This window comes from Triturus cristatus, chromosome 1_2 (genome assembly GCF_964204655.1).
Source record: "Triturus cristatus chromosome 1_2, aTriCri1.1, whole genome shotgun sequence".
NCBI lineage: Eukaryota > Metazoa > Chordata > Amphibia > Caudata > Salamandridae > Triturus > Triturus cristatus.
Window position 1 is genome coordinate 1,075,685,402 of NC_140580.1, and position 13,582 is coordinate 1,075,698,983.

The following is a 13,582-nucleotide window of genomic DNA, read 5'->3' on the forward strand; positions in this document are numbered from 1 at the left end:
TATTGTGATTGCATTATTGAGTATTTTCTGATATGGATATTTATCACACTGTAATACATTGAACTTTAGATTTAATTAATTTTTCGTTTTTCTTTTCAATATTTCGAAATACGTATTTATATATGATATTATTGTATGTTGATTAAGTCTATGAACTCTCAATAAAAATAAAAAAATTTAAAAAAACAATTGTTCTGGGACCTCCTTCACACGCAAAAACTCCCTCAAAAATTCCAACACATTCTTTGTTAGAATAGAACTTGCACAACACGCTGAAACCCAATTGGAGGTATAATCAACTAAAACTAGTACAAATCTCTCATTGGTTGACAAAACCTCAAATGGTCCAACAATATCAAGGGCTAACTTGCTCCACGGTTCCTAAGGGATCTCAACAGGTGACAAAGGCACAATTCTACACCAGTGGTACAATGTGGAGCTGTGTTATAACTCCAGATCTTTTGATTACCTGTCCTGGATGTCTCTAGATAAAGATTTGGTGATGCCTCCTGCGGTAGACACACTAGTGCTATGGGTTAAAGAATCTGCCCTTCACAGGCATGAGTGAGAAACTGCTATATAGTGTGATGCAACTAGGAGACATGTTATGGAGTATGTAGTAAATGGTTGGCCAAGTTTAGGGAAGGTGCCAGAGGATGCAAAAAGTTTTTGGACTGTGAGGGACGAATTGAGCATTATGAATGACCAGCTGTTTAGGGGTGACAGATCCGTAGGATGTAAGAGGTAAAATTATCAATTTGGCCCATGAAAGGCATTTGGGTCGAAATGTGACAAAAGCCAGGGTGCAAGAGAAGTACTGTTGGCCTGGTGTTGACAAGCAAGTAGAAGGTGTTGTTAGAGATTGTTTTTTTATGTGCTGGAAATGACACATCTAAATTGACCAGAATTGTGCCTTTGTTACCTGTGGAGAACCCTGAGGAACCGTAGAGCAAGTTAGCCCTTGCTATTGTTGGACCATTTGAGGTTTTGTCAACCAATGAGAGATTTGTACTAGTTTTAATTGATTATACCTCCATGTGGGTTTCACTGTGTTGTATATGTTCTATTATAACAAAGAATGTGCTGGAATTTTTGAGGGAGGTTTTACGTGTGAAGGAGGTCCCAGAACAATTGTGACTGACAACGGTGTTCAGTTCACCTCCCAAGAGATGAAGGATTTCCTGGATGATCTGTCCATTAAGCACCATTGCACTGCTCTCTATACTCCTCGTGCCAATGGCTTGGTGGAAAGTATGAATCGTTTAATGATAGCTTGTGTGTAGACTGCTCTTCAGGAGAGACTGCCATTAAAAGGCATCTTGCGTGAAAAACTAGGGGTACAACATAACATACCCAACAGTTTTACAGAAGTTTCTCCTTTTCAGAGACTTGAAGGGAGAATTCCAGGTTCTAAACCAAATCCTGTCTGGTTGTGTACTGGCACTAACAGTGGAGAGTGTCGACTTTCATGCAAGGTTAGGGTTTACAAGTACAAAGCACATTTTGACAAAAAACATAGTGCCAAGCACAGTAAACGGAGTGACGGTGAGATGGTGTATGTGAAGAAACAGGTGTGGTCTCCCAAAGGTGAAACTAAATTTATGGAGCCTAAGAAGATCCTTAAAGTCAAGAGGAATGTGGTAGTTCTGGAAGTAGGGGAGGTATGGAGCATGTCAAGGCTGTCTAATTGTAACCTCAAAGACAACCATAGCGCGGTTTGCAAGAAGGTGATATCGACATGTGAGAAAAAAATAGATTTGGGAATCAAGTGTGTTGGGTCACATAACTCGCTTAGACCTAGGAGGCCACCAACTTATCAGGATGATTATTTTGTAGTCTAAGGGTTATGTGAGTGTATTCTTAATGTTAAGTTAAGAGTTATGTGTACTCCTGCATTTTATCATTATGGTTAACAGCTCCGCTTATTGTTTCATTAGGTCAGAGGTTTCCAAACTCCGTGTCGGGACACAGTACTGTGCAGCCTGCTATGTGTGGGTGTGTCGCTCGATGATGCATAGCTGCCAAGGTTTCAGATTGCCATCATGGTTCCCTCTACAATCAGCGCGCACTACAAAGAATCCACGCATTCATTAAATACTTCACAGGAGCCTCTGAAGTGCAGCTGATGGTGATGCTGCTGCACTTCCAAATGCATTTCTAGAGACGTGTTTTTCGTCTTTAGAAATGCTAATGGGGGACGTTTAAATACCTACAGGGCTGTCGTTAAACAGCAGGAGACAATTCCCAGTGCTTTCTCTGCAGCCGGAGTCGCGTTTGCCAAGTCGACAGACCTCTGGCTCCTCCACCTTTTGTTTTCTCCTTCTCTGTCTGGCTGTGGCGTCACACGTGCTTGTCTGAGGCCTTACCAGTCGATATGCTGGTTGGTCTCATTTCAGCAGCCTCTGCTATTTTTTCTGGCATTCACCTCTGCAGTACTTGTTAAACTTTTCTGTAATAGACTTTTGGTTCTTGTTTATAAAATGCAAATAAAATATTTGGAAGCAAAAAAGAGTAAGAGGCACACCAAGAAGTCTGTGCTGATCTTGGAGGCTGGTGCTTTTTATCTGAAATGTAAGCTTTAGAACAAGCATTGGCATAGTCAATAGGTCTCGCCTTTGGGACCTTATAAGTGTTTAGCCATGCAACAGTTGCATAACTAAACACTTATAAGGTCCCAAAAGCGAGACCTATTGGCTATGCCAAGCGGCCGTGTGGCCGCAAAAGTGAAAGCGATCACGATCAAACATCAAAGCGGCCGCGAAAGTGAAAGTAATCGCGGTAAAAGTGGCGCGCGCGCCCGCACACATGCACTGTAGCTCTAGGCTGGCCTGGTAGCACTTTTTGGAGCCCTCTCAATAAGTCTCGCCAGACCAGCGCATGCGCTGGGTCAGGCGAGACCTAAAAAAGACTAAAAGGGTAACCTGATTTAGTCCTTACTAGACTGTACCTCACAGGCTCGCAACACCCATTGGGCTCACCGGACTTCAGCCCCCCCCCCCCCCGTCATGTGAGACAGCCTCGCGGGCTGGCGTCCGTCTAATTGCAGCCGCACCCGAGTACTTCACAGGTCTTTAAAAGACCATCTACTCGTTAATGAGGCTTTTGTTGTGTTTTCACCCCTTCTTACAGCCACTCTGCCTATGGCTGGAAGACTTAGCCCGCCCCCCCCCCCCCCCCCCCCCAAAATCTTTTTCAGCCCCCTCCGAAATTTGGCTCTAGTTGCCCGCCTGGTACCTCACCTGTAACATCTGTACTTTGAGAAGCCCCGCCCCCCCAAACTCCCTTAGGTGGTTCATCCACTTTTTCCATACCTTTATCTTGCTGCTATTTTGTTATTGTTTTCCTCATTTTTCTTCTTCCGTTTTGTTTTTTGTTGCATCACTTTGTTGGGGGTAAAAGATGTGTTGTTATCTAGAGCTGGCTCTTTAATACAATGGAGTCTTGCATGCATCATTTGGAGCTCTGTATAGAACTTTGTATGTGCTAAGACCCACCTGAGTCAATTGGATTTAGCTGGCTTGTTGGAAGGGCGTATAATTGTTGGTGGATGCAATAGATAACTAGCCCGCATTTTGTGTGGGGTACACTCTTTTCACAGATTTTTTTTTGCAGTTTTATATAGCGAGAACTCGACCCGTATGTATGTCATTGAAAGCGGGAAAATTCCATGTGAGCGCTTGAGACGTATGTACTCGTCGACTCACACTTGACCCCCCGGGTTGTTTATTTCCCTCTTGTCGCGTGTCTGTCTGGTCTCGTGGGCCGCGCAGGCGCACTCGGGGACAGGCCTATAAAACATACGGGTATTTGGTAGTGCGGATCCCGCGTGAGCGTAAACATTGGGCCCTATCCCGGCTCAGCAGGCAGCACCTCCCTCTCCGCCGCCTATCGCTAGATTAACCGTTTGAATGCGCTGCCTGCCGGGCAACCACCGGCTCAGGCTCGACCTCTCAACCTGCCTACTCCGCCCCCGGCCCCGCCCAGCAACACTTCCTGACTCTCAAAGGCAGGCTGCTGATGGGTGGAGCGAGCCTCTTCTCCACCGCCGCCCAGCGCAGTGCCCGCCTTCCAGAGGACGCCGCGTCTCCTGGTGCCCAGCCCCTCTGTACCTGCAATGGACGATCCTAACACGTGACCCGCGTTAATATTAAAGCTTGTTTTGTTATGGCAATGGCATATGGCCAATGCCCTCGTCCAACACGTCTTAGTCTCATTCCTTAGGGGCGAGTCTGACTCCCTCTCCGCACAGCCGTATTCCTTCCCCCCTTACTGGAGTCACTCTCAGCTCGTGACACTTTTTTCTGTTAAAACATTAACTTCTCGTCCAACCTCTGAAAATGGCATTCTGGTGAATTTTAGGAACGCTAAGCGCCTGCTGCGGCCCTTTCTCTTATGCACCTCCCACTGCTTCTATTTCCCATAACCATGCCCCTTCCTTTTTGGCCTCTTTCCCCTGCGACTGTCAGACTCACTACGGTTTCACTCAGATCCTGTGCCTTGTGAATTCTACCTATGCCGCCATCCTGCCACTTGTCTTCTACCTCTGCCCTACCAATAATCATTCGGATTGGTAACGCCCTCTGATCACATATCCTCTCACTCCCGGGTCACTCTCCCCACATCAGATCCGTAAACACCGCTCACGTGCTCTCCTATCCCTCCCCTGTCCGCGCGGTAGACCCTACCTATCCTGTGTGTGTCTTGAATTCTGGAACAGGGCGTGTCCCTCCTCCCTAATTTAGATTTGACGCCCCTCCTTCTCCCGTCCACACCTCTTCCTGCCACTGTCACTCCCTTCTCTGCTTCCTACTGTAGTGTCCTTGCCTGTCAGTTTCACCTAGTGTTGCCCCTCCACCCAACCCCTGGGCCAGCATGGATCTGTCGTGGCTGCTATGGGTCTGCCTGCTGCTGGTGATCCCCTTCATACTTATGGAGATGAACAGCACCCTCAAGTTTCACTTCAAAATAGTGTCTTACACTGTACTCTGCTTGGTGTTGTCGGCTTTGGCAGTGCCTGTCTGTCTGATAAAGAGCGGAGGCAGAAATGTGGAGAACATGAGGCAAGTTCTGTCGTGCTTTCATACTAACTGGATGTTATTGTACTTTTGATATTAATACTTTAAATTGTACTGGGCTCATCAGTATAGTAACCCTGATTGTGCAGTGCTTGTGTGGGGAATTAATACGAAGCAGCTGCCTAATAATTCACTTATATGTGCATGTGGCGTTTAGTCAGTTTATTTCAAGGCTCAACTTTAAACTTATATGGTAACCGACGCAGAGGTTTATGAAATGAGTGGCCAGATAACAACAGTTTGCAACTCAGATTCCCTGATTCCGAAGTCTGGTGATACAATCCTAGATCAATAAATGTTGATTCCCAATTGGAACAAAATTGGCCCGCATTACTGGTGCCAGTCCCTGGCAAGAAGGCAATCCAATACTTTATCTGTAGGTACTATAATTAAAAAATTCTATATAAGCAGACAGACGTAATGCTTTAAAAATTAAAGTAAAAACGTTGGTGCACTTAGGCTAACATGGAGTACGTTTTTTTTTTTTGTTGCACAAACACATTTCACACAGCATCGCATCCTTGTTTTTTGGCAGTAGATTTAGTTTCTGTGAAACGTGCCTGGTTGTTTGCACAGGAACCTAAAGTCATCCATGTGGTAGCAAACTTTTTTGTACTGGCACATAGGTGGCAAGTGGCCCTTTGGCATTGTGTGACACCCCCTGTCAGTCCTGGCATTTAGCTACAGCACTTTTGATGACATTTGTAAGCTAATGAGTATGCTGTAAAAACCAAAACCAGTACAAAAAGGCAACTTGCCGTTGGAGGAAAATCTAGGAATGAAAGAAGCTATCATTCATTACATTAGTTCACTTGATACCTACTCTGAACTCCTGTGCATTAAGTATTTTGTCAGGTACTTAACGCTCATTTATGCCACCAGGAATAGTAGTTTTGTGAAAAAGATGGGGTTGGAGCAAACGTACAAAGCAACAAAAAGAAAGCCAGTGAAATAATGGTGTAGAGAGCCAGGTTCATGGTGTGATGGGCAGGGGAGGGCCTTAGCAGTAGGATTTTTGAACAAGTAGGATGCTCTGGCGAGAGAGTGAAGCGGAGGAAAGTCACTTATACAATCGAATATTGTTGGCAAATGTGAACAGTATTTTGAGGATAACAGATACTTTAAGAGGATCGAGTAGTAAAGGCCACGACTCTTTGGACTTTATTATATATACATTTTGTAAAGGTTTTATTGCAAAACAAGCGGTTTGCATACATACATGAGCTCAATACATTGTAAACAGTACTATTGTATGGTGTTTACTCACGGGTAGTACAAAGACTGGTAAACATTTATCAAAGAGCCAAATAAGGTTCAAAATCTACGTTGCTTAATCGTTTAATGTAAAGGTAAAAGAGAATAAAAAAGTGGAAAATGGGTAAAAAAAACTCAATGGCTAAAGAAATCAGGCAGCAAACCGGTTACAATCACGAGAGCTGGGATACTGTACAATCACTTCTGCAGAATTTATCAGAACATCGAGTTAATTGTGTCTCACTTTATTTTTAGAGTCAGTGTGTCACTTAGTTTCGTAAATACATTGTTGGTGAGAGGTCAGATTGTATTCTCACATGACTCAATCCTGCCCAGGAGGTTGAGGGGTTGTGATAAGGTTCTAGCAACGAGACTCAGGAGGAAGCAGTTATGTGGGACATTCTCTGAAGTCACAAGGGACACAGCACATGACAAAAGTGGCAAGAACATATTTGAGCAGACAACAAATCAAAGGTAGATATACCCCAAAGGAATCACTTTGAAAATAAATTGTATACAAATAGTAAAACTTGGAACATGTAAAATGTAATGGCAAACATATCTCCCTAAAATCAGATGTAAGAACACTCATCAAAGGTATCACCAACAAAATATTAGTATTAGTAAAAACTTTACATTAACAATTGAACTTGAAATATTTATAGGAAAGATGATGAGGGGAAAAATCCAACTACTGTAACGTTGAGTGGTGCCTGGGCACCCTTGAAAATACCACATTTCCTCTGTCATTCCTTGAGGAATGTCTGCAATATTCAGGCTCTGGTTTGGCCAGCACTCAGTCTATATCTTAAAACTAGAGGCATAAGAATCCAACATTGTGATTTGTGTGGTTCCTACAATGCGTTCGTGTCCAGAATGCCATGCAGATGTCACATTATGGGGCAAAAACTAATTGTCCCCATCATTTATATTACAGAAATGTTGGGCCCTTCCAGGCAATGGCAAAGGTCTTACCATCCTGCATTCCTAAATGCCACATGAGAAAAACAGATAACTGGTTGTTTGGGTAGGCAGATCACATGTCATATGAATGAAACAAAACTATAACTGGACTATACAGTAACATCATATGGTTCAAGTTTGGACTGGGATGTGTTCAATATGATAAATTCACCCACTGATGTGCATTGCCCTTTTCATCGGGACAAGTGTGGTAATGCAGGGTAGAGGAATTTTGGAGTTGGCTGTAGGTTTTGGAGTTTTATGTTACATAAATATGAAGAGATTGAGTTTTTCCCCCCAATACTTTGATGATGATGATGATAATAATAATAATAATAATAAAACCACTTATAGAGCGCCTGGTTACACTCAAAACGGTGTGTCCCCGCGCTAAGAAATGCTATTGCCTCCCTGGAAGGCCGAGGTCCAGAACTAAATTAGATCCTAGGTTAAAGAGAAACAATTATTGACTTGGGAAAAGGTACGTTTTCAGCTTAAGTCTAAATCTAGTTTCGGAGGGTTCCATGCGCAAGTCAAGAGGGAGATTGTTCCAGTGCCTACTAGCTAGAAGGCGAAAGGAGCTACCTCCCATCCTGGTCCTGCGTACGCGAGGAAGCTGGAACAGCATCGCTCCAGCAGATCTCAGGTTACGAATGGGGCGATGGATAATAAGGAGATTTCGCAGGTAACCTGGACCTTTACCTTGGGCAATGCGATGGGCAAAACAAAGTGCTTTAAACTTGATGCGCTCCTCAATAGGGAGCCAGTGAAGTTTCCGTAATGCCGTTTTTCCAGAAGCCCTGCGAGGAAGATTGAGTACCAAGCGGGCGGCAGCATTTTGGACGCACTGCAATTGATGTATGCCTTTTCTGCTTAGGCCTAGGAAAAGAGCATTGCCGTAGTCCAAGTGTGGAGTGACTAGGGCATGAATCAATGTTTTCCTGGCACTAATGGGGAGCAAGGTGAGAACTTTCCGAAGTGTTTTTAATATTCCAAAACATTTTCCCGTAATTTTATTAATCTGTTGTTTGAAAGAAAGCTCCGCATCCAGCCAAACTCCAAGATTTCTAACTGAGTCTGCCGGGACGGGAATCGCACCTAATTCTGGTGGCCACCAAGCCTGGGACCAGGCCGAGGGGGATTTTCCAACCACCAACAGTTCTGTTTTATCGCTATTAAGGATTAAGGCAGAAGGCAGTTGTTGTTCATCCACTCTGCCACGGATTGCATGCAGTTGGAGAAGTTTTTGGCATCCTCTGCCTGATTGTTGGTAAGTTTAATTATTAGTTGGGTATCGTCAGCATATGTGACGATATCCACACCAAAAGCATCCACTATATGTGCTAGGGGTTCCATGTATAGGTTAAACAGCGTGGGGCTCAAACTTGAGCCCTGTGGCACCCCATGTCTCAACTTGCGAAGAGTCGATTTGTAAGGAGGGCAGTGTACCTGAAAGCTCCTGTTATCTAGAAAAGATTCTACCCATTTCAGGGCTGGTCCTTCAACTCCCAAGTCTGAGAGGCGAGACAGCAGCGTCGAGTGCAGCACGGTGTCAAATGCTGCACTAAGATCTAATAGAACCAACGCTGCCGTCTGCCCCTCATCAGCAGATTGTCTCAAACATTCAGTAGAGAAGAGAACCGCCGACTCTGTAGAGTGACCCGTTCTGAACCCTGACTGTGTGGAGTGGAGAAGAGAGTTTTCCTCAATGAACTTCATGAGTTGACTATTTACTACCTTCTCCACAACTTTCCCACAAAAGGGGAGGAGAGAGATGGGGCGTAGATTTTGTAACTGGGAAATGTGGATATTGGGTTTCTTTTTCAGGGGTATAACCTGTGCCGTTTTCCATGCGTTAGGCACATAGCACTCCTGGAAAGATAAGGAAATCAAGTGTTCAATCTGCTCAATCATGCAGTCAAATATTCCCTTACAACGATTAGGAGAGATCACATCCAGGGGAGAGCCGGTCTGAATGCCATTAACGATGGTGAGCAAATCTAGCCTCTCAGGAACTCTAAAGCATGTCAGATGAGGCATGGTAGCAGCATCATTTCTCACTACCGAATGTTTAGTCGGCATTTTACCTGTAAAGGTAGCGTGTATTAAATCCACTTTATTTACAAAAAAATCTGCGATATCATCACATAATTCATTGGAGTAGATATCTTGGGCCTCTAATCTAGTAGGAACCGTAAGCTCTTTATAGATTGAAAAAAGTTCCTTAGTAGGATTTTTTGCCGATTCAATACGTTCTTTTAAATGAGCGCCTTTGGCTGCTCTTACGAGTTTGTGATAGGCTTTAAGTTCTCTTTTGTAATTCAGCTTATCCTCAGAATTGTAGTTTTTCCTCCAACTACGTTCAGTATTTTTACATTTAGCTTTTGCTTCTTTAAGTTCTTTAGAAAACCAGGGAGCGGTCTTAGTTTTCCTGGCAGGGAGCTTGAGTGTCCATGGCGCTACTATGTCCAAAGCCCCAGACATCCATTTTTCATAATCAGCCCAAGCTTTAAACAAAGTATCGCTGGGAGGCGGGAATTCTTTAAGTAGAGCGGATTTATAGTTTTCCTTCGTAAACTTCTTCCAGTCTCTACGCTTCTGAGGTCTAGGTTTGATCATACTATAATCCTGTGGGCCAATTTCAACCTCAAATGGAATGGCGAAATGGTCTGACCATATAATTTGCAGTGGTGTGGCAACTTTAACCCCTTCCCAGTTAGCAAAAATGGGGTCTAGAAGGTGGCCAATTGATGTGACGGGGATGTAGATTGCAGTTTGAGCGACTGTGATTTCAAAGCATCTATCACAGCCTGTGCCTCCTTACAATTAGGGTCCTCAAAGTGAAAATTGAGGTCTCCCAAAATAAGAAATTTCTTGTACCGAAGTGCATGCTGAGATATCAGCTCTGTCAAATTATTGCAGAACTGTGAAGTCTTGCCTGGGGGCCGGTATAAAAAGAGTCCATTAATAATATGTTTTGGGTTGGCTTTAATCGTAAAAAAAACACCCTCACTATTGGGTAAAGTAGCCTTCTCTAAGGTACAGTGTAGGTCGTTTTTATAAATCATTGCCAATCCCCCACCTTTCTGCCTTTCTCTATCAATTCTGAGCAGGTTGTATCCTACGGGGACAGCTTCCAGGTTTTCGGGCGTAGAGGCTTCATCTAACCATGTCTCTGTTAAGAAGAGAACATAAAGATTACCCTCCAGCACCAAATCATATATTTCTAATTGGTGTTTTTTGAGGGATCTACAGTTTAATAGTGTCAGCTTCATGTTTAACAGCCTCAACTCCTCCCTTCTACCCCCCGCAATGGAGAAGCCGCAAGTCGCACATTGTAACATAGGAGAAGCCAATGATAGAATATGGCGGCAACTGTCTTGCACAATGGGGCGAAGGGTAAGCAGGTCACCTATAGTGTACCTAATGTGTGTTATGTTATTTCTGTCATTGGAGAAAAAAGAAGCAGGGGTACAGGCCCGAGCCCCGGTCGGGCGCAGACGGGCTTGCCTTAGGCGCGCCTTCGGCACGCCCGCTGCGCCCGCCCGCTGCGCGGACGGGGAAGGGACATCCTTATATTCAGTAAAATGCGTGACAAAAGCGTCCAACTACTGGACCGCTCTCGTATTCGTTCCCCCAAGATGGCTTCCCTCCTAGCCTGCCAGCGCCAGCACCTAACTCAGCTGCGCCGGTCAGGAAATGACAACGAGGGGCCTCGGAGCAGCGAGAACTTGCACCAAGAGAACAGTACCGCCAACAGGTAAAAACGAGCTGTTTAAAATATATTGCACAGTTTTTAAAATGATTCTACAAATAGCGAGTGAGTGCCCGTGGGCAGAAAGATATCAGGAAAAGAGCCCCCGGCTTCCACCTCGGGGGTGAGCAAGAGCAAGACTGAGCCCAAACTGGAAAGTGATTTAAAATACCTGGTCTGCCGTGACGAAAGCGTCCAACTACTGGACCGCTCTCGTATTCGTTCCCCCAAGATGGCTTCCCTCCTAGCCTGCCGGCGCCAGCACCTAACTCAGCTGCGCCGGTCAGGAAATGACAACGAGGGGCCTCGGAGCAGCGAGGGGCCTCGGAGCAGCGAGAACTTGCACCAAGAGAACAGTAGCGCCAACAGGTAAAAACGAGCTGTTTAAAATATATTACACAGTTTTAAAATGATTCTACAAATAGCGAGTGAGTGCCCGTGGGCAGAAAGATATCAGGAAAAGAGCCCCCGGCTTCCGCCTCAGGGGTGAGCAAGAGCAAGACCAATGACATTTACAGAGTATTCTGGGTAAGATAAGGCAGTGAGATCCATGAACGCAACACATTCCTGGACTCCCACGAGGCACTATTTTTGTAAAATGCATGGAGTTTTTAGGTTTCCCTTGGTGAAGAATAACCCAAAGTCAAACAGTGCAGCCACCCCCAAGGAAAGTGGGTGATTTTAGATATAGTTATGACATTTGTAGAGAATTCTGGGGATGCAAACTTAGTGGAATCCATTTTAGTTTTAAGAAAAGCTCAGACTTGGAAGCTTTATCTTGGTGCCGTCTGATCCCATGCCAAAATACCCAAGCTATTCACATTGAAGAATAAATGTAAATTCAAAGCAAAATTCTTGAACTTTCACCTGGGTGTTTCAGGCCTTTCCTATTTCAAGCAATAGACCCAGCTACATAATCGAGGTACAGCTTTTATTGGTGAGGAGTGTGGAAAATATGCATGTTAGGACTTTTGTTGTTCACTGCTGATTCCAGAACATTTTTCTCACAGAAATGTGGGAAAAATACGTGATCTTCACCTAATGTCTAAAGTTTGCAGAGCATTCTCAGTTAAAAAAAAAACATAGTGTGATCCACACGTGAGACACCACCTTGCAATCCACCAGGTGTCTAGGTTTTAAAAATGTCTGGGGGTAGTAGATATCCCTGGGTCCCTGATTATCCTGAGCCCAAATGCCATAGCTAACCATATCCCAATATGAATGTAATTGAAACCTTGATGTTTCCACAGTGTGTTTTGGAGCCTTCCCTGTCCCAGGTGATCAATCCCCTCACACATGTGGGCTACTCCTCCTTTTTAAATTTTTTTTTTTATCACAAGTGTAGGGATGCTGGCTAGAAGTTTTTTTTTGTCTTTTTCCAAATATTCTGTAACTTTTTCTCACAGAAATATATAGACATTCTGATATTTCACACAAAGACTGATATTTTGCGACGTATTCTGGTTAAAAACATAGTGAGATCCAACCAAGACACACAACCCGTAACCCCTCTTGATATGTAGTTTTAAACATGCCTTATGTTGATACGTTTTCCTACTCCTGGCCCTAATACCACAGATACCCACAAGTGAAATTGAAAGCAAAAATCTTAATGTTTCCACAGGGTGTTTTGGGACATTTCCTGACAAGGGTGATGGGCCCAGCAACACAAGTGGAGTGCCATTGTTATAGGGAGAAGTGTGAGAATGCTGGGTGGTAGGATGTTTGTTCTTTCCCTCAGATTCGTGAACTGTCTCTCTAGAAAATGTGAGTAAAATCAGTGATTTCACTCAAAGGTTGCTAATTGTAGGGCATTATGAGTAATAAAAAGCAGTGTGATCCTAGCAAGCCACACCACCATGGACTCTGTGTGTCTAGTTTTTAGAAAGGCCTGGGATTCATAGGTTACTTTAGTTGAAGGCAGCCTTTGGGCCCAAAAACAATGGGCAACCACCATCATAGAAGTCTATCTTATCCTAACATTATTTCCTCTCTTTACATGTCAGATGTTTGGGCCTTTTCTGTCCTAATCAATCGGCCCACTCACACTTGTGGGAGTACTGTTTTTTGGTAGTAGTGAAAGAATGAGTAACAGTAGGAAATCTGAATTTTTCTATAGTTTTGATTTCAATTGTAAGTCAGTGAACACAAAAACACATTACAAAAAAATCCCTCAGAACATTGTGAAATTATTCTTTATTAAAAATTTGGATTGTACCTATAACCCACAACCTTAAACTCAGATTATTGGGTGCATTCCTAAAATGTATAGATTTCCCTAATGTTTATTATTATTTATTAGACTTTTTCTTATTGAGTGAAGCAGCATAGCCTGATTATTGTACAATGAAAAATCATTGTAAGCCAAGCCTCGGTTGATTGCTATTGGTATTGCAGCTTTTTGGACAACCATCAAAAAGTATATTTGTCTGTGACTGGAAGAGTTACTTTTGTAGATCAACATTCATACCAAAGACTTACCTAGGGCCTGAGGTACTTAAGATGGTCCCTAAGGGAGGTAGCACAAATTGTGCCA

The 13,582-nt window shown here is 43.8% G+C and overlaps 1 protein-coding gene across 1 annotated transcript in view; it reads left to right on the plus strand.

Annotated features, from left to right (window-relative positions):
• The first annotated feature begins 4,171 nt into the window (after positions 1–4,171).
• AGPAT2 (1-acylglycerol-3-phosphate O-acyltransferase 2) overlaps positions 4,172–13,582 on the plus strand; it is a 421,046-nt gene continuing 411,635 nt past the window's right edge. Inside the window, exon 1 of the mRNA XM_085612947.1 lies at positions 4,172–5,060. Coding sequence (XP_085469073.1) covers positions 4,873–5,060 — 188 coding nt within the window. The 5' untranslated portion in view covers positions 4,172–4,872. The remainder of the gene's footprint in view (positions 5,061–13,582) is intronic.